At 32.8% G+C, this 22,451-nt stretch overlaps 1 protein-coding gene across 1 annotated transcript; it reads left to right on the top strand.

The window, feature by feature from the left end:
- Positions 1 to 1,074: 1,074 nt before the first annotated feature.
- Positions 1,075 to 19,838, top strand: LOC105347934 (neuroglobin). Its single transcript, XM_011457189.4, has 3 exons — positions 1,075 to 1,651; positions 11,600 to 11,825; positions 19,403 to 19,838. The coding sequence occupies exons 1-3, from the start codon at positions 1,407 to 1,409 to the stop codon at positions 19,532 to 19,534; spliced, it is 603 nt and encodes a 200-aa protein (XP_011455491.2). The 5' UTR covers positions 1,075 to 1,406; the 3' UTR covers positions 19,535 to 19,838.
- Positions 19,839 to 22,451: the final 2,613 nt, after the last annotated feature.

Genomic DNA, 22,451 nt, shown 5'->3' on the forward strand with positions numbered 1-22,451 from the left:
GAAGAGCATTTCACGTTTAACTTGACAAAGAGTAAATGGCATCCCCCTGTCCAAATCTACGTAGTTTTTAGCACGATAAAGGTCCAGTAGTGTTGAAAGACCTTAATAATCAGCTAGGTGAGTAAAATCTCTTCGATTTAGACGGAAAACATCCTGAATTGGTATCTTCTTTTTCTCCTAATCCGTCTTAGAATAACCCAGGTGAATAAATTTTTTTTTAACCCTAAGCTTCCCCTGCAGATTATAATTGGTTAACCATTTTTAACTCCAAAGTGTTTTCCCCATGAAGATTGATTTTACAGAAGAATTGCATTTTAATTCTCAAAATGCTACTTCATGTAACACGTAATCTTGAAGAAACATGCATATTGTTGCAGCACTGGCGTCTTAAGAAAAAAATGAAAAACGATGACAATTGCTGACAATTAATCATGGGTATCAGAACATAACAGATACAGCCGAAACTGTTCCAGTTACCTAACGATTTGTTCTTGTCAAAAAGAGACTATTATCTTCCAGGCCTAGACAGACAAATCTCCCAATTCGTGCTTGGAAGTGTTTCAGACAAAAATGAGGAATTCTCAAAATGAGGAATTCTCAAATATGTGTCTAATGACCTATAGTTAACGTAAAACGACAAGGCAAGAGGAATCGTTTCAGACACGTGACTGCAACAAGCCGAAGATTCTGTCAATCTTATCTTTTGAATACAAAGTTTTGCATCTGTCTTCCCATGTCTGCCAGTTTGCAATTCATTAACAACCGTGAACATTTTTAAACACAATATTCATCCCTCTGCCGCCTGGTGATTACTTTAAACTTGTTTATCTCAACCATAAGGTATACGTACACAATTCATTAAACGAAGGGGAGGGGGAGTGTATTGGAATGCCGTATAGTTCATCGTGGTCTCAAGCTTGGAGCCACCTGACCCAATACTTAGTACCGAATTCTGTAAACACCTACTTGCAATATATATACGTTTGTATTCTAGCTGCCTCCCATAATCCGATTGGAATAGGGAACCACTCCTACAGCGAGGCTGGCTAAGTATGACAGGGAGATGTTCCGTCGTATTGATCATGATACCACTGTAAATCCATTCCGTTGCTTGCTGATTTACCAGCATAATTGGTTTTTAGGAGTATTAATATACCAAACGCATGGAATAATTGTGAACCCGTAATATAAATTGATATTCATATTTGTTAACAAGGATTTTGAAAAATCGGCGCTTTGGCCAATTTCGTGCTTTTCTCAAACTTTTAAGGCGGTTCGATAGAGTATGAGTAGTCAGTACCGTGCATGGTGTTAAAGAAGGGGAGAAAGTTTTTTTCCTTTGGAAAGTGCACCTGCTAAATGTAAACATTCAAATTGTAAATGCTCTGAAAGCAAATAAAATAACTATGGGTTGTATAAATGCCAAAAAGAGACGAAAGGAAGCATTAAGACAAGGACTGAATATTTCGTCATCAAAAAGAAAAACGTATCTCAAGACGAATGAGGACTCGGCAAATGGGTCCCCAGCGCACGTGAGGGAGCCCGCCCCTCCCATACCACTCCTGACCGAGCGGCAAAAGGAGTTGATTATGCAATCCTGGCAAAAGATTCAGGAGGACATGTCAAAAGTGGGCGTGGTCATGTTTATGAGGTAATTATTCGCTAAGTTAATTATTTCTATTTTTTAACAAAGTTATCATTATCATGTATTTGTTTAAGAAAATCCACTCATTTGGTATTGTTGTGATAAAAGTTTTGGATTAATACCTTCGCCTTGTTATTACAATCATGCATATGGTTATTCATGTACACATGAAAGACACTTACATGTATCTAAAATACATTAACAAACTGATTTACAGTGTTTCAGCTATCTAAAAAAAATGTTTTAACATCTGTATAGTTTTGTTCTTATATTCTATTATATTCTATCGAATTCAATGTTAATAGAAGCAAAGAGCAGATGCATCTAGACCATAGAATACTACACTGTATCATAAATGAACCATATGAATTAATTACATCAGTTTGAAGTAAATTAACGTTGTATATATAAAGTTCATTTAAATAAATGAAATACTGCAAATGAAAATTTATTTCATTTAACTTAAGTTTATTCAGTACATTAAGCGGTGTACCTGAAACAGTCGCAAAAATGTAGTTCCAAAGAAAATTAGTTTTTAGATGTTAAACTTATTCAAAACAATTCATCGAGCACAGAGACATGCGATCATTTTGAATTGATTTTCCTACGTTCTTAACTCAGCTATAACAGTAACAACTGATTTTATCACTCAAGCTGTTTCAGAAAATTTTCTATACACCCCATCAACCTCGTTATACGAATTCAGGTGTTGAACGACAGTAGTGTGGATTCTACTGCAGAAATATGACAGTAGTGGTTGGTAATGGTGTTTCAAAAAAATTATGAAGCACCTAGAAATATAAAATTGGTAGTTAATTGTATGACGCCTTTAGCACGAGCGGCCAATTCAAAAAGAAGTAAATACAATTCACAACCATATAATAAACGTGAACAGTGTATACCTTCTGTTTAAATCAATGATGTATCTTCACCGCCCAATATTGCATAAATGGATTGAGAGAGAGAGAGAGAGAGAGAGAGAGAGAGAGAGAGAGAGAGAGAGAGAGAGATTGTTGATTGAATGAATTATGTAACCTTACATATTATTGTACTATTAACGATCATGCAACAAGACACCTTTATGAAATTACCTAAATTAGAAACATGCCGGATTTGTGTATCAATACTAATTATTCTATTCGATTCCTGGTATTCGGTATTAAAAATCAAAGACGAAGATTCCACAGCCTTCTAATTTTCCATCGTATTAATCACACAGATTATATGATGTCAGGTTTGAAAATTGCCTTGATCAATATCAAACTGCAGGACAAATTGGTGATCACAGTTGCTTACTTATTTGATGAAAAAACAAAATGATTCAAGTATGAGTTTTTTTTCCTGCAGTGAAATCGTACACTGCTGTTCTAAGTTTTCATACAAGCGCCGGAGTTAATTGTTGTATGTCGTCTTTTCTGTTGCCCTTTAATGAGTCTCCTCTTTGATGTATGGAATCGCAGCAAGGGTCTAACTATAAGGATATAGTATGTAAGCGGTCTTTGGTGTAGGTACCGGGGAATCTCACTATGTGGTTATGGAGCGAGAAATTGTTGCCTCCAGGAAAAAACTGAGATAAATGGAGAAAAAAATGATGTTTTGATCAGGATGTCGAAATGATGGTTTTTGATGTGTTCCTTTTTTTCATGGCGCGCTTAAATAAACTGAGACAGGTCTGTTTTTACTTGCATTCTTGTATAAATATTATTTAAAGTACCTGCCATTGATGCTATAACAGAAAATGACAGGTTCTTGATGGTTTTCTAAAACCGAAAGTATCTTCTTACAAGCTCTGAAATATGAGTAAGTGTCGAGAACTGTGTTTGATAAATTAATTTTACAATTGAACATTATGACCATATTCAAGGAGATTATTCTTATCATAATATAACTAATTAAGAAGAAAGATAAACCCTTTCCTCGTTAATCAACTTTTTAAAAGAGAGAAAGAGAGAGCCTCTAGTGAGTTTGACATTTCAGACATTCCCGCCCCCCTTTTCTGCCACAAAATAAAATTTTGAAATTTGTTTTCATCATAATGCGAATGTTTCTTGTTATTATTATAAGCAAGCGCTTTGTTCTGAACAGAAAAGTGTTGAAATCAACGGAAAATAGTGTCTTCCTGAATTGTCCGCCCTTTTTCTGGCAAAGATGATTAAGGTAGTAAACAGGAAACACGAATTTATATAATATTACGCGAACAAACAGTTTTTTCACAGCATAGCTTATATGAACGTGTTTTTGGTAGGTATCTGTAGAATACACTCTTTATGTCTCTCGTATAAATAACTTAAAACACCTGAAAGTATGAAATATTATCAAATGTTTTATTCATTGTTTCTTGATATCGATTGTGAAACATCTATGAAATCTGATATGGTTGTCTTGTTGAGATAAAAGATACATTAATTTTGTACTTACTGATCGAGAAAACACCTAATTTGCTGATGTGGTCTCAATTAAGTGAAAGACAAAACAGCACAAATATTGTTTTAGCAAAGCGCGTTCGAAGCTCTTTTGAAGCAACAAGATAGGATTTCAAATTGGGTTCCATCACCTCAGGAGAACGTACTTCAGTATTGTCAATGATTTTGATTTCAAAGAGTAAATAATCAAAGAGTTAGCACTGCAACATCTTTTTTTTCGTATCATATTTCACAGGTGCTTGAGGACAGGATTGACCCCCCTTCCACCCCCACCCCAAGTATATAGACCCCCGGGACTTTATTTAAAAAAAAAATTAAATTATCCTTTTGTGACATATTCCTAATCTACGAAAGCCCATTGAGCTCATTTTCGTAGGTAAAAAAAATATTTTTTTCGCGAATAAACGCGAAACTTTCGCGATATAACGCGTTAGTTTCGCGAATAAACGGGAAACTTTCGCGATTTAACGCGTAACTTTCACGAATAAAAGCGAAAATTTCGCGATATAACGCGTTAGTTTCGCGAATAAACGCGAAACTTTCGCGAATTAACGCGAAACTTTCGCAATTAAACGCGAAACTTAAATATAAATATTGTTATTTCATAGAAGAAACCCTATGAAGAATAATTACTGAAAACAAATATATTAATTTAAATAAAACAATATAATATTATATAAAGATGTAAATGAATTAGATTTAACCTTATACAAATTAACATAAATTCAAACTTAGGAAATCTTCAAAATCTTAGTACTGATTTTCAAAGAACATAATGCATAGCGCTTCTCACATTCTAATGGGCGCTGTATTATTGTAAATGAGGCAGCAACATATTTTAATTATAACAATTTTAATTCGAATTAAACGTATAATTAGGTATCATTTTAGAATTTAAAGGATATCATTGTTTAAAACGTTATAATATATATTATACATATATATATATATATATATATATATATATATATATATATATATATATATATATATATATATATATATATATATATAAACTGCAACATAACTTAACGTCTAGTTTTATATCAGAAAGATAAGTCAAACTGTGAATTGAAATTTTCAAGCTTTTGTTCAAATCTAGATGACGTAAATTCGTCCTCCAAATTTATCACATATGTCATTTAAAAATTAATACTAAGATTTAAAAGGTTTGTGACGGTTAAATTTATATCAATTTTTTAAGAAAAAGATCATCAATGAATGCCTGTTCGAACACAGGGTCGGCGAACAACTGAAAATCGTAATATGATGCTCAAACCTATTATCTACTTTGGACATATAACATATACAAATGTAATGATAAAGTTTTATCAGATTTATTAATATCTGTATGCAAAAAAGATAATTTTGTTTTCATAAATCAACGTAGCACGGATATTATAATATAATAATGAATAATAAGTATTTTATTATATAAAACTTAAAATGTGTTTGTTTTCCATCGTTTTTCTTCATATGGGTTCTGTATGAAATGACAGTATTTATATAATAGTTTCGCGTTAATTCGCGAAAGTTACGCGTTAATTCGCAAAACTAACGCGTTTATTCGCGAAAGTTACGCGTTATATCGCGAAAGTTTTGCGTTTATTCGCGAAAGTTTCGCGTTTATTCGCGAAATTTTGCGTTTATTTGCCAAATTAACGCGTTATATCGCGAAAGTTTCGCGTTTATTCGCGAAAAAAATATTTTTTTTACCTACGAAAATGAGCTCAATGGGCTTTCGTACTAATCTAATTATACATTCATTACACAAAATTACCTAAAAAAACATTATCAAAAAATCAGTCCCTCTATACATGTAATAAAAGAAGATTGCTAACTTCGTCAAATTTCTAATGCCCATTTGTCTCCTAAAACTGAGAGAACTTGTTTTTATTCCTTTTTTAAAAAGCGAAAATCGAAACGGAAATATATATGTTAGATAACATATGTAACAATACAAGCTAGTAAATTGCATTTTACTTTTGATGGAATGTTTCTGAATCTTTTAGTGGTTGCCATTAAAGGGTTAAATTCATAATATGCCGATGGTAACAGATTTCTTCCAGAAATAAGTTTTTCCAAAAAAAAAAAAATATCAGAAAAAAAAGTTTTATTAAAATCATTATCTATGGTCTCAATAACTATATCATAATACCTGGTATATATTTATTCAGACAGTATAAAACCCAATTAACATGGAAGTCAACATAAAAGCAAACCGACAGCTTGGGTCGTCAAATGCCTGACAATGTACCGGTCTATGTCAATGACCAAAGTATGACCCTTAACAGTCCAGCATCGATTTAATAATAACGCAACATTCCCAACTTTGCATTCTTACGACTTCAAAAATTCGGCTAATAGCACGTTTGTATGCACAGGTCTTGTAAAGGTCAAGTATATCTAATCGTGAACTGTGATTTATTACCTAAAGATACAAGTTATGAGCCAATATTTTGTGTCTATCAGATAATCTACAACATCGATTCAACGCGCGACTTTTAGAACAGCAGTTATCTAAACATAAATTCCCACATCTATGCAAAATTAATAACCGAGTTCCTTATTTTGGATCATAAAAAATAAAACATAAAATCACTAATGTTCCTGCTAGTTACAAATGTATAGATAAAGGAAAATAATGGCTTTAAAATTAAGGGGATTGAAAAAGGTGTAATCGCACATTTTACTAGATAATTATGAATTGTCTCTATAACAGCGATCGTGGTTCAGGTTTAAATGTTTTCATGGAATTATTTTTTTAAAATTAATCAAAGGAAAGGTTTTTCATTTATTATCATGATGATTATAATGAAATAATGTAGAAGGCATTTTGGTAAAAAAAAATCACTTTAGTTTTGTTTGGTAGGGAGAAAATTGAGCTATGAAGTCCTAAAAGATTGATTGTCTGGACTCAAACAAGGTTCTTTAAACTACGAGAGGCCAATGTGCTTTAATGGTCACCTGGTAATAATTGAGCCTTAGGCTTATATAGTAATTTTAGATAATTACTACATTTTGCTGTGCATGCACTTTTTACTGGGTCAAGATGGGTAGATATGGTTTCATATAGGTGGGTTGGCAGATCTATTCAGCCCGAGGATATTGTAAAATAAAAATTGTGAAACATTGGTGTGAATTGGGGTCTTTTCTTGGGGGGAAGGGGGGGGGGTACAATAACTGTATGTTACACTTTCCAGCATATTATCAAATGATATACAATGTATGAATAATCATGCATGGTTTTTAATTAGGGTTTAGTGGCACTTCACAAAAGAGAGGTGTGTGTGCTTGTTTTGGGGTGGGGTGGTCGGACCGTGGGGTGGGGTAGTCGGACCATGGGGTGGGGTAGTCGGACCGTGGGGTGGCCGTCCTAACAACAAGTTTACATATACTATTAGTATAACTTAAACATATCTAGATATAAGATTTGTGGTGGACGATCAACCAAAGAAGACAATATATTGGAACACATCCGTAGATACCCCCTCCCCTCGATACGTACATCATACCCTTTCTCTCAAAATACAAGAGCGTTAGACATATGACCTCGGTAATGATTTTAGCAATTTAGATAGAAACTTCTTAATTATCAATTCTAAACATCAACTTGGTTTGCCTGATAGATTTCAAAAGGTAGAGAAAAGGGCTTAATGCTTTTTCACCACATGATCAACAAAGACACGCCCTATCCTATCGTAAGAGACTCTGACCTAAAGGTCAGGATGTTCACAGTTTTTGTTTTGTAAAAAGCTTTCATTCTCATCAAGAAAGAACTCAGAAAAAAAAAACTTTTAAGGAGCACCCTAGGATCACAAACCCGGACCATGGACACTAAGATCAGAACCTTTGACCATGAGGACAACTAAAGTCATATTTCACAGATAATCTTCCTTCCTCTTCCCCTTCAGATGATACACACCAAATCTGGTTGTTATTGGCATGCAAAAAAATAATGAGACGACTCTTAAAAATCTCAAAAAGTTCACGACTTACGAAGAACGAGTGTCAGGTGACTTAAATAATAAAAGAAGACAATTATAACATACACTTCGTATATTAATTCAGTATTTTCTGACCTTTTTACTCATTTAACAATAAAAGTACTTATGTCTAGTATTTTTGAAATTCCATATAAAAAATTATGTGCTTTGTCAGTCGAGTTCAAATCAGCGTGTAGGAACAATCTACTTTTCATTTATTAATAACGATATAAGCATCCCAATAACTTCATTCGGATAAATGCTGCTCGTGATGGACAACCATTTGTTCTAGCTGACAATTACCCAGTCACTGACCAGGCTGATTATTTGTGAGGCATCATCAAAGGAGTTAAGTATCTCCACAACAGAAGATTTGAATGCATTAATAAACGGATACTAATTACTAATACCTTTGGTCACGAACCAACAGTTGTTGTCCAGAAAAGATGCTGTGGTGGTCGACAAGTATATGATACAAAGGACATCAGCCGGTGTCTTATATAAAGAGGTCTCTTGCATTCATCAGCTTTTGATGTACTCATACATGTTCTTGCAAAAAGTAGCATACGAGTATTTCTTTTGAAAAGTATTGAACGCCATAGCTGCCTTATGTGGCTATTTCTTATGCTGTGGTTATTTCATATGAAGATGGTGCTTTATTATATGAAGATGGTGCTTTATTATATGAAGATGGTGTTTTTTATGTGAAGATGGTGCTTATTTATATGAAGATGGTGCTTTAATTATATGAAGATGGTGCTTTTTATGTGATGGTGCTTTTTTATGCGATTGTGCTTTTTCATGTTAAAAGGGGGTGCTTTTTTTACATGAAGACGGTGCTTTATTATATGAAAATGGTGCTATTTTATATGATGGTGCTTTTTTAATGTGAAGGTGGTTACTTGGAACTCCTCTTATTTTTGGATACTGAGTTTCTCATTTAAAATCTCGAAATTTTGAAAGTAAAACCAAAAATTAATGCAATCAAAATCCATTTGATACGCCATTGCTAGTTCCTCTTTTTTTCTAGCACAATTAGTATATAAGCTAACGAGATGATCTGTGTACGACTTTACCTCAACCGAACTTACATCTATTAAGTGAAAACTATATAATGACGGAATATTACAAGACATAAAGCCTAGTGACGTTATCATGAACTTTGTAGAGCAGAAAATTGAAATTATTAATTATTTGAGTTTAAGCGAAGAACAGCTTATTCGGCGAGGCGTAAATGCCCTAGCAATCTGATTCTTCGTCTTCAAAAATAAAGTTCCGAGTGACCACCTTCACAGTAAAAAGCACCATCATATAAAAAAGCACCATCTTCATAAAATAAAGCATATAATAAAGCACCATCTTCATATAATAAAGCACCACCTTCATATAATAAAGCACCATCTTCATATATAATAAAGCACCACCCTCATATAACAAAGCACCACCCTCATATAATAAAGCACCATCTTCACATGAAATAACCACAGCATAATATAATAAAGCATCATCTTCCTATGAAATAGCCACATAAAGCAACTATGGCGTTCCATGTAAAAGTATACTGTACAAGTGTTGGGAGGATGCATGTTAATATTCCTGTTTTACAGTAAATTACAAGATTCTTTTTGAAGAAAATTTTTCCTATTTGTCTTAATGCTTACAATTTAAAAGTAACATAAAAATGTTTTATTTGGAAAAGTGTTGGAAAATTCAGGTTAAAAAATGCTTGTTTTTTTTATTTACAGTTTACAGATTCCATTACCTTTTAAAACAAGATTTTCTTGATTCTTAACATCTTGATATTTTCTTTCTAAAGTTATGTTATCACGTTAAAATACACGAATGGTCTCAAAGTGCTAGAAAATACGTTGACTTCTAGTACATATATCTCTCATCATGTCGTCATCATTTCACCCCAAGACCTCTAGTTAACGACTGTTTGTACATTTACTGGTCTTAATAACTTACAGTTTGTTATGTTTTTACCTGAATTCCAGGATGTTAAGTCTGGTCTTTTGAGATCTGGGCTGCGTTTTACAACAGAACTTACGACCAAATTAATGAATAATGATGATTAATCACGAAATTAATCAATGTTTTATTCTAATGGCTGTGAAATATGATTATGGCAGTCAAATTTGTTGAAAATAAATGAGTTTTATATATTATTTTTTTTCAATTCAAGATCAATATATGAGGTGGATAATATTTCTTTGGATAATAGTTCTTTTGTAAAATGCAGCCCAGTTTGTAGCAATCTAGCAGATGCATTCCTAAAAAACCACTGACATCGAAAGTTTATTTTCTCTGTTACAAAAGGAAAACAGACACGGTTACATTTCGAAACTGTTGCAAGCTTCCTAAGCTAAAGAAATCATCATTTTTTGATGTTATGTGTGAGAGAAGTGGAACAAAGTTAACAGAGAAAAAGAAAGAAAATATGAATAATGTTTGTGTTTAGTGACAAAACAAATAACAGAACATAAGAGAAACCCCTATGAGAGAACTTTTTTAGAGTCAGTTATCTAAAATCAAATTACGAATGATCAATGGGATAGGACGAAAAACGTTAATCGTGAAAATGATACAGCTTTCGAAACCAAAACTACAGGGACCTTTTACAATTTATCTCCCACCATCATTTCCCAACAATGTCGATAGTTTTGCGTTCTTTTAAGCAGATTTGCGAACAACGCTTTTCAAAAATAGAGAAGCAAAATTTTAAAAATTACATTATCCACAAAGGCATGTGCATTGAAAATAACCTTTTAGCATTCTGACTACAATCGTAATTTACAATAGCTGCTCATATTCCGAATCCAAATAAACTTTTTTAAAAACCAAGTACAAGGGAATAATTGAGTAAGAAAATCAAAGTGTAGATCGTTTGATCTGATTTTTATCCCTGTTTTATTTTATCACCCATCGACATCCTTCATTATCTGTTATCACCTGAGTCGTCAGTTAAAGATTCATACACGTGTACAATCTAGTGTACACATGTACGTGACGTTTTAATAACCCTTTAATTCAATTAAATCAAATCTTCACTACGTTTCCATCGATCTATCAAACTCCTCCCAAATTTTAGTAATAAAACTGGATAATGTCAAAGTCAAACCAAAATTGACGTCATTTTTTTTTTGTTTATGAATATAAATCACGATTACTACTGATCGTGTATTATATCTTGAACATTTGATACACCATCTTTAACTCTATAAGAAAGATTATATGTGATTTAGATTATACCCAAATGTGTTATACCAGTATTCCCAGATGAAACAACAAAGTTGAACAATTACATATTATGCTTAGTGCGCTGGAATATTGGATTGAAAGTTTTCAATTTATTCTATACGCGACCGGATGAATTGCTCAAATCATATTTTCCAAAAAAGACATAACTCTCTTTTGATAAATTCATTTGTTTTTAATTGATTTCAAAAGTATTTCTTTACTTTCTATGAAAAATTGAAGAAATGAAGATTACTTTTTAAAAGAAAGAAAAAGCGTTTATGTATAGAATCACAATTCTTTTAAAGATTGTTTGAAACGCACCCAGATGTCCAAGACGTGTTCATGCCATTCAAAGGCATGTCGCAAGACGATCTTAGACATAGCTCACAACTCAGAGAGCATGCGCTGAGAGTTATGGGGACGGTCGAAAAATGTCTCGCCAGAATTAACGAACCCAAAAAGATGGAGGAAATGTTGCACGACCTTGGGACAAGGCATGTCATGTACAGCGCCAAGGTGGACTACGTAGACGTGAGTTTTTATATTATATATTTAAGAATGTACTTTATTATTTTTAAGTATCTGCTGTAATTGATTACCGGTACTAGTTATCGCCCCTGTAATAACATGGCACAACATGTGTTGCACTCTTATCTCCATTTGATCTGACAGAGCTGAAACGATAAACTATCTATAGATAGACATGTTCAGTATCGTTGATGACACTTGAAACTCGAAGTGTCATAATAAGCACCCTTCCTCTCCCCCGTATATCACGTTTTTAATATTCGTAATTTCATTTTTTTCTGCTGTATTTCACCTTTGTACATGCATGTGTTACATCGTCGCTGCCTATGTGTTTGATAATTTGATAAGCCGCCCGTATCTTCAACATAAGGACAGATAATGTAGTAGGTGTTTAAAAACTGCTGTTCTTATAAAAAAAAATCAAACACATAGAAAAAACAATTTTTTCTCTCTTTATTTCATCCAGAAAAGTCATTTGAATAATTGATTCTGAAATTGATGCTGCATATTTGTCAAAACGAGACATGACAACTTTTTGTTTCCTTGTGTCGAGAAATCTAAATTTAAATGATGTATCACAGACGACACGTGAAGAAAATTCATAGATATTACAGTTGTATCAGAAGCGTCCCCACTTAGTGCGGATAGGACAATACGTCATTTAGACAGAATTCACGGGGATTTATCATGCCGTTCCTTATGACGTGTCGGGCTCAATATACCAATAATGTAAAACGGCTTGGACCGTCAAGGACATCAATTTATTTGCTCTTTGGAACCGAATCTACAGAATCAAGAAGTAAGACCTTTAAGATGATGGATGCAATTTCCTTCTAAAGATGCGCTAAAACTAGCCGTATTTATTTTAAAATTCTGTCAGGATCATCTGCCACAACCGGCTAAGCATCTTAACCGCGTCCCCTAATAGCACAGCATAGCAATTACGGTTCCATTATTATCCTCAAACGACGTTGTTTTCCGACAAATGACGTTATTTTTATAGTGTACAGACATTTTTTTCGAAATAATTTGTATTCATAAGCTAAGTGATTTGTTGTTAGTCGACCAGTACAAGTACAAATAGGAAATACATAAAAAAAAGAAGAAAAAAAAGAGTTGAGGTTTACCGTTAGGGCGGTTAAAAAACTTTATTATATTTATCAAGGACATAGATTTGATATACTAGATAAATCTATACGTCTACTAAAATTATGAACTCGACTTTTTGTGCGTTAATACAAGTATACATTTTCCAGTGTCCGATGTGATAATAGTAGAAATCAAACTTGTAACGTGTAGTGATGACGCAGATAACACGGGGTTTGCGTCATAATACGATATGATAACGTAATTATGGCAATGATTTGATATTTAATAGCACAGTTACTGAAAATAATATGAATATAAGTAATTATATGGAAACTTACTGCGATGGATTCTATACCTTCTATTGCATGTATTTATGTTTTTGATGGAAAAACTTACATGTATTTAAAAGGCTATTATAATTGAAGCTAACTTATTATTGACATATTTCATGAAAATAAAACTGGTCAGCTTTACATATGTTATTTTTTGTAAGGCAACATATATTAAGTTATGAAAATACGTGCATTTATCTATTTAATGAAATAACAGTTTTAAGAATTCCTAAATTATTAATAGATTGGTGCAAGTGAAGGAGTGACATCGATGCATTATATTATAAAACTTTTTTTTATTAAAGATGTTAATTTGAATCGAATCGAGTTGTTAATGCGCCCCATAAACTGTAAATTATTTTATTCCGTGCGTTACGTATGCAGTCAGTGAATTTGCCCAACTTACAGGTCGTCCTCCAATCAGTGAATGATTGCAGGTCTTAATTATAAGTGATCCAAAATACAACACTAAATGGGCAAATGACGTCTGGGGTTTCCCCTTGCTCAGTGAATCCATTTTCTGGAATAAATGAGCAGCAGAGACGGGGAATGAAGAAAAAAAAATCAATGGCGATTGTATTGTGAGCGGTAAATTAGAAAAAATTCCTAACCAAATTACTTAAAAACCAGAGCCAATCATCATACTTAAGCATGAGAATTATCTAAGAGAATTCTTTTAAACTCTTTGAAAGCCATCAGCTCCTAGATCCTGAATTTGACAATGAAGAAAAATAGCCTTATGGATGTCATCATCATAGTGAAATTAAGGCTTATTGTGGACAAGGCCAAGATACGTAAATTGTGTGTTGCCGGACGTATTTTTACACATGTAATCACTTAAGGTTCCATCTTTAAAAATCATCTTTTGACGATACCAGTACAGTACAATCATGGTAACAGTGAACTCGCTTGCAACAAATTCACATTTAAAGCAAATTTCATATCCCCCAGTCTTTATTAAGACTTATCAAAAACTTATCGTTTACTAAGTAACCTAATCAGGTTTATAACAAATCGAAATTGCCCGTCCGTGCTACTTTGCCATAAGAGTTTTTGAGCGTTTTTGTGATGCTTTTTTTTGAGGGACGAACAGATTGGAGTAGTTAGTGACTGAAATATTTTCAATCCCTTCTAACCCTATTTACTCAGACTGGAACAGGAAAACATAATTTCATAGATATTTGGCCCGAGTACTGAATAATGCAACTGTGGCTATAGAAATGATATAGTAATATCATACATGGTCCTCTAGATTTCCCCTCTATACTGATAATCGGATGTTAAAGAAAATGGTCCGATTCAGTGACATTGCAAACTATGTTGACAGGAAATTAAGCCGCTGAGAATGCAATATTTATAATTGTAGTGAACATGTTAGCTTGCGATCGAATTGCGATTTGAATGTTATTTGGTGAAAATCGCGTTGTTGGAATTACATATTTAAGGCGGTATTGCACTTGTATTTTGTAAGTTATGGTACAATAATAAGTCGTAAAAGCACGACATAAATATACGGTTGTCTAGTGTAATTGTGATACCTATTTTCAAATTGATATCCTGACTTTATGTCTGTGGCACTTTAAGCGCAGGTTACTGGTACAATTGAAGGGAAATAAAGGTATTGAATCACATGGTCTTAGACGTCTAAGATGGCGGCAGCAACGTAGTCCGTCAGTCTGATTTTTTTTAAAACTAAAACTACTGATGTTCTACGTCACGTCCTTCAGCCGCTACTTTTGGGGAACTCGCAAACTAGCCTTCCTAGTTTAGGATACGTAGCTTTCTTCCTTGACAGTAAAACATGTTTTTGTCTAAAAGTTTGTTTGCCCAGTTGCAAAGATTAGGGCTACAAATTGTTATGTTGAAAAAAGAAAATCTGCAGGAAGTCAGCTTAGGCCTGCCAAATGCTTGGTAGCACAAAATAATAAAAAAATTCGGTTGATTGACTCTGAAAAGGCACTCCATTTTTAACCATTTGCAAAAGTGTGGATTAGTTACATGCATTTTCATAAAGCTTAAAAAACATGTTGCATGTTTTTGATGCATGTCTTCTAGAAACGATTCACTGTTTTTGGGGTATTTTTTTTTTACTTGGCTGTTGTTCCTGTTAAACAAAGAGCACATGTGCAGTTTTTGCAAATAATTCAGAAATGAAAGCAGCTAGGTTAACAAAATTTAGATTTGTTGATAAAGATTCGTAAAAATCTGTTCCACATTAGTACTATATTCTTTCATAGTTTATACGCCTTGCCTAGAATTCAGTTGCATTTTTAACCATGAAAAAATGAACCTCTTTGTTTACTTCGTCTCTGAATGTCATGAACTATCTCCTTGATTGATTGTACGAGTAAGTTCAAATAAATCATTGCACATGTTTTGCAAATCTCAAAGTTCTCCAATCAACTTTGACTGACATTTCTATTCTTTGCAAGATAGATATATCAATAATGTTAATGCAGCATGCCTGTCATTCATAGAATTCCGCCAGAGCTTGTTTGTTGATTCTCTTTGAAGAAAAGTCTCAAGTAGTGATATTTCGAATGTTCATTAAATCTTTGAATGAAAAACTCTTTTCTCGATCTTTAGTATGTGAAAAAAGCATGGAAGTTATTCCAAGACAAATTAATTACAAACTAGAAGGCTAAGTTCCAGATTTCCGCCCGAATTATCAAAGGTGACCATAAGGATTTGTTCAACATATTTTCAAGGAAAGAATCGTTTTTAATTTTACTCAATAGGTCTCGTTTTAAGAAAACGTCTTTAGTAAGAAATAATAAATTCAAACTTAATTTTCTGGAGAAGATTTATGAGGGGTCATCTATACCTACCCACCATATTTTGGGGTTGAATGAAAATCCGCATTATTTATTTATCTTGACTTTATAAAGGCAGACTTGAATTCCCCATGTATATTAATACCAGTATATGTAAATGCACTTTTGTTCGTAAAATGTTTCATTTTATATGTGATTCGCATGGTCACGATTTTGGTCAAATTTTATTTTTCTCTATTTATTGTTTACAATGCTTAAGTATTGCATTTTTGATGATCAACCACAATTTGAATGTCAGTCGTAGCATTAGAGGAAAGATACAGAGCTCACAATTCGTTGTTATGTAAACAAGGCTCGTGTCATGTTTTTGTTTACGTTTGTTCAATTTACCGGTAAAAGTTTTTATTTTCAATTTGATTTTTCTATCTCCCAATTCGTTTTAAACATAAATAATCACTTCTTAGCCTTTTTTACATTCATTTTATATCTAATCCTGGAATTTTATTTTTAACATTCAAAATGTAATGTAAAACATTACATGAGCTTTGTGATTTATAACAAAGAATTGAAAGCCCTGTTTATCACTCTTAACTTTACGACTGACTCTCAAATTTTGGTTGACTTTTAGGAATGCATTACACATTAAAAACAGAAAAAATAAATTTTGACCAAAATTCGTGACCAGGTCCTTTTAAGAAACTTTTGGTTAAATAAGGAGACAAGTAGATACTAGGATTATGTATGATCATCCCAGTGAGTTCGTTCTAATGATTAAATTGTGATAAGGCTTCATTATTAACAACTGTACTCGGAAACATGAGACTCAGTATACTATACCAGGAGTTGGCGATATATCTAGCTTCAGGTCTGTAGCTCCCGGTCAAAAAAAAAAATCGGATGGACGACCTGGGATCGTCCCATCCAATTTTTTTCAGACCGAATGCTACAGATCTGCAGCTAGCGATATATCAACCAATGCTTGGAATTGACATGGACGGACCAATTAGACGAACCATTTATTTTTAACTGCTGATAAGGAAACATGTATGGAAGCAATAGAGACAATGGTGTAGATTTCGTGACAACCTTGTTAAAGACAGCATGACAATTATAGATATGTACCATTATAGCTGGGGAAACCTTGGCCGTTAATCCAAGGATAATTGGAACAACGCTTCGATCATAACACATAATTTTATTCGTTAATGTTTCGTACGTAAAATCTCTTTCAAGAAAAAAATAGTTCAACATTTTATTTAATTTTAGTCAAATCAGGCAGTAGAGACCATTGTCTATAAGATTGAATCATAACGTTTTGCGGACAACGACTGACCAGAGCGTTGTGATGGAATATTGATCATTCAAAGAAAAAAAGTTAATTCACTTCCGAGCTGTAATCAAACAGTCGGTGCGGACACTTCCTGGTGATATTACAGAGGGTAATCCCGTCCGAACTATTATAATTATCACGAAACACGCTCCTCTGGGGATAGAGAGATGATGAAATTATAGTTAGTTCTCTCTCTCTCTCTCTCTCTCTCTCTCTCTCTCTCTCTCTCTCTCTCTCTCTCTCTCTCTCTCTCATCCATTACACAATACGGTAAAAGTCGTTCACTAACCAACACGTATATTAATTTAAAAACAGTAGCAGATATTTCCTTGAAAAGAGAAATATATCTAGAAATAAGGAGGGAAGTCGAGCACATTAATTCTAATTAGAGAATGTGAGTATAACGGTTAACAAGAAACATAATTCATAGAAATCAGGAGGAAATAAAATCCTTCCACTGCATGCAAGGTGTTTAAAAATTTGAGAAATAATCGATTTTAAGAACATTTTTAAGAAACACGTCGGTAATTAAAGTTAAATTGCATCATGCCATACATCAAGACAGTTTTCAACGTATTTATGTACTAAATCATTTATATACTGAATCATTTATATACTGAATCATTTATATACTAAATCATTTGTATACTAAATCATTTATATACTGAATCATTTATATACTAAATCATTTATGTACTAAATCATTTATATACTAAATCATTTATATACTGAATCATTTATATACTAAATCATTTATATACTGAATCATTTATATACTGAATCATTTATATACTGAATCATTTGTATACTAAATCATTTGTATACTAAATCATTTATATACTGAATCATTTATATACGAAATCATTTATATACTAAATTACTAAATCATTTATATACTGAATCATTTATATACTAAATCATTTATATACTAAATCATTGATGGTCGGCTATCCAAACGAAACACCCCTACAACTACAATTAAAAAAATGTTGAAAAAATAACACAATACTAACCAAACCGAAATAAACAAGTCATCGAAAAACCACGACCAGTCTCGAATATACATGATACATGTACTTACTAACGACCAGTAAGCGTTGCATGGCCCTTAAAAAATAAATAAAATAAATAATAGAACTCGTTAAATTTGCAAGGCCATAAAATTAAATACGTATGTTGTGTTTCATTCCATCATACCAAACTTGCGCATAGAACTCAAATATTACTCTAACACAATATAGTATACTTCAAGACTCGTCTGTCCTCTGCAGCGCAACAATTTTTTTGCCCAATTCACATCCTTTACTTCTGATCGACTGCGTGCACCGCCATATTGTTTTTGTGTATTCCTACGCACCACTTCAACTTCGTTTAGGTAAAGGTTTTAAATAATAATAGAAAAAACGTTTCGTGTAACTACTAAAATAACAAAATACAAAATTATGATAGGAAATGAATCTTGAAAGCTTTGATCATGGTATCAAAGGAAACATTAGATGGGGAATCTTTTTCATCAATGCGCTGGTCTCAGTAAAGATGATTAAAAATTTTCTCTCCAATAAACTATTTCCTTTGCTTCTTAGATTGGAGAAAAAAAAAACTTCTTTATTAAAATATTAATTTCATATTGTTGTTCATCAGATAGTGAAATCATGTAGTATATTGAATACCTGTGTATACATGAAAATACAATTAAAACGGCTGGTGACGTTGCATTCATCTGAACTAGGAAATTTAAGGTGATTTGGGATACCTCCGTGTTGTGACTTACATTTATGTACTATTTATCGAAATAAACAATAAAATGAAGAGTGGTTTATAAATACTGTAGTTTTTTCCCAAAGTTGTCACCTAACAGCGTAGCGCGGTTGGTTAGAGCGTTTACTACGAAACCATGTCATTTGTTCGAATCCCGCTGGCCATTTTAAAATTTTGACCTTTGTGGCAACGCACTTTGAGAAAATTTTTCAAAGTGCGTTAAATTTTGGTTCAAATCAACGCACTTTGAAAATATTTTTTCAAATCTAAGTAACAAGCGACTATTTTCCATTGCAGTTGATCGGCCCCCAGTTTATTTGGGCCATGCAGCCGGCGCTGGAAGACCAATGGAACACCGAGCTTGAGGAGGCGTGGTCTGACCTATTTAAGATGATGACCCATGTCATGAAAAACGCCATGCAGTTTTAGGACAGCCAGATCTCTTGTATATCTATACTAGTGCCTAAATGAACGAGAAACAAAAAATCATAAGTGCAATATACGCCAGCTAGACTTCATTTAATTAAATCCATTGGCGTTTGGTGTTCAGTTTAATAAATATTCTGGGAGAAAATATTTTTTTTCGCTTCAAATGAAAATTCTTCCCAGAACTTTTTTTCTTCAAATTTTGTTTATAACTTGAGAATCAAAGCGAAAAGATTAGTTTGATTTTACATGGTGTTGTCTACTGTATATGTCATTGAAAAACCCAATGTGTTTTCTCTGTTCACATTAGTCGACATTTACATTATTAATGTTTGTTTTAAATTATTTTATAGTAGTAATCTAGGATGCAACGGGTTTTATTGGAATATATAATACATTACTTCCGAAGTAACGTCAGTGAACAGGAGGTATATTATAACTGCATATTTTAAACATTAAAAAAAATCAGTTTTTATGTATTAAGTTGCAAAATTTAGAAGATAAAATGTTTGATTTAATATTACTTTTCCCAATGTTTTCGGTGTATTAATTGGTCTGGTTTGGTCCATGTTAAGTAAAACATCATCACAATCGATTCATTTACAAAACTACATAAAACAACAGTTAACACGATGTTACACAGAATATAAAACTCGAGGTGTCAATCAACAAAAGAGGTTTTTAAAAAGAATATTTATTTGCATATACATAAGGGCAGTCGTCGTTTACGGCATTTGGTAATTGATATTTTCATAAAAATGTATTGCAATACACACTTTAAAATAACAAAGTATGGAAGTATACTCAAAACCTAATTCAATGTTGAAACATCATTAAAATAAAAGTATTCTCAACAGTGTCCTATGTATTTGTAGTCAATTGTCATTTGTTATCTTTGTTATTACAGTTTACAGCTAACGTCTCGATGTAGATACGGTTATATTTTCCTCAAAGCATAAAAATGATAAAAATTGATATTTTGTTTTTCATTGCTAAAGAGAAGATATTAAAAATTCCGGTGATTTACATGTATTACCTGAATTGTCTGATATTAGAACCATTATAACAAGACCTTGGACTTTCAGTAGGACGTAACTGTTTATTTCTTGCGTCAAAACAAGTTAAAATTGAGGCTGGTTTTAAGCAAAATATACACCGATTGCGTACCTCTTGGCCCAAAAGCTAGACAAATCTTGTTAATTTCAAGGAGCCGTGGCTGAGAAGCCGGCAATGAAAAAGACAGACCTACGTCATATTGCCGTTTGACACGACTACCAAAAGCCCAAGCTCTTGTTAAAATGGCTCTAATACAAGCAAGATTTCATTCGTGTAAAAATGCTTTTCTTTTATTTGGGAGGGATCAGTCTCGTTTGAAAACCGTTTTATTGATTAACATTTACATGTAATACTTTATCAACTTATAATTTAAAACAGTCATTATGTTTCTTAAAATTTGTTTTCACAAACGTCTTAATTTGAAATTATCAAGTTTTAAATGATAGTTCGGTTTGGAAAGTTGTTTTACCAATAGCAAACAAAAAGTTGTTTTTATTATCAAAACACTGATCATTCGTAGAAAGATCGTGTCATTAACGTTTTCTTATCGATTCTAGAGTATTTCCTTTGAATTCGTGGTTAAACTATAAATAAAATTAAGGAAAGTCCGAATTTGAGGTTTATTTGCCATGGTATTTAATTTTAAAGCATGATTTTCTCTCGAAAACGTAATTATAATGAATTGCTAAAAAATCACAATTATCGCAAAAGCTACATGTATTTGATCGTTTAATTTTTTCTTAAAGTCGGATATTTTTTATTTCATGATTTATATTTTAATGAACCCGTTGAAATGATATTCATATCTGGAACGCTTAAAGAAATGTAGCCATTGTTTCAACAACGCGGATATATATAGCAAACCTGAATAAATAGTTGACTTTATTTCTTAGTCACCTTGCATAGTAAGTTCAATATCAATTGAAATTGAACTACGATAAATTCAGTCTTTAGATATTCCAAAGGTGGTTTTGGAAATGTTTCCCTAATATACACAATTGAGTGAAAAACAGGCGAGTGAAAATCCATGTAAACCATCCTTCTCTTACGTGAATTTTATCGTATTTTGGTTCAACTTAATTTACAATTACTATGCATTAGAAATGACCATTTTAAGGTACCATGGGACACCTCCATGCATGTTGTGACGTACTACTTATCGAAATAAACAATAAAATCAATTATATAAATTTTATAAATACATGTAGTATCTTTCTTAAAATTGATGCCTAAAGGCGTAGCGCAGTGACTCGGAGAGTTTATTAAGGATCTGTAAATCATGAGTTCAAATGCCGCTTGGGATTTTAATCCACATTGATATCGACAAATGTCCCATAACACCTTAAAGCAACTAACATCAAATAATAGACGACCTTAAGACATAAGATACGCGCTATTCTCTTCATGCTAATTTCACTAATAAATCGGAAATTTGGAATTGCGACAGATTTTTGAAAGAGTTATTTAGAAACAAAACTTTTAACTTTGTCAACGATGCTACCCTAACTTATTGGCACATAATTCTTTTCGTTTGTTTCTTCGAATGTTGAGAGGCTGTTCTAAAATGAACCATTGGTAAGTCATAACTACAGATAAAGCTGATATAAAATTGAGCAAGTGCAGATCTAGAAGCGGTGCAAAATCTCCACAAGAATCATTGCAAAGACAAGCCATTCTTCTCCCTTTGCGGAAGACATATCATCACTTCGAAGAATCAACGTCTAGGCTTGGGAAAAAAATCGCAGATTTAAGCTATTTACGTTTTCAAATGCATGAAAATTTCGAAGGAAACAATATATCAGTTATCTTAATACATAATTGATGCTTTACAATAAAGACCCGTTGAGATATGGGTGTTAATGCG

The sequence above is a fragment of the Magallana gigas genome, chromosome 6 (assembly GCF_963853765.1).
Source record: "Magallana gigas chromosome 6, xbMagGiga1.1, whole genome shotgun sequence".
Classification (NCBI taxonomy): domain Eukaryota; kingdom Metazoa; phylum Mollusca; class Bivalvia; order Ostreida; family Ostreidae; genus Magallana; species Magallana gigas.

Bases quoted from the DNA above. Each gene is read 5' to 3' on its own strand.
- LOC105347934 (XM_011457189.4), top strand. From the start codon at position 1,407: ATGGGTTGTATAAATGCCAAAAAGAGACGAAAGGAAGCATTAAGACAA. The intron at 1,652-11,599 runs GTAATTATTCGC...ATTCTTTTAAAG, and splicing joins GGCGTGGTCATGTTTATGAG to ATTGTTTGAAACGCACCCAG. The intron at 11,826-19,402 runs GTGAGTTTTTAT...TTTCCATTGCAG, and splicing joins CCAAGGTGGACTACGTAGAC to TTGATCGGCCCCCAGTTTAT.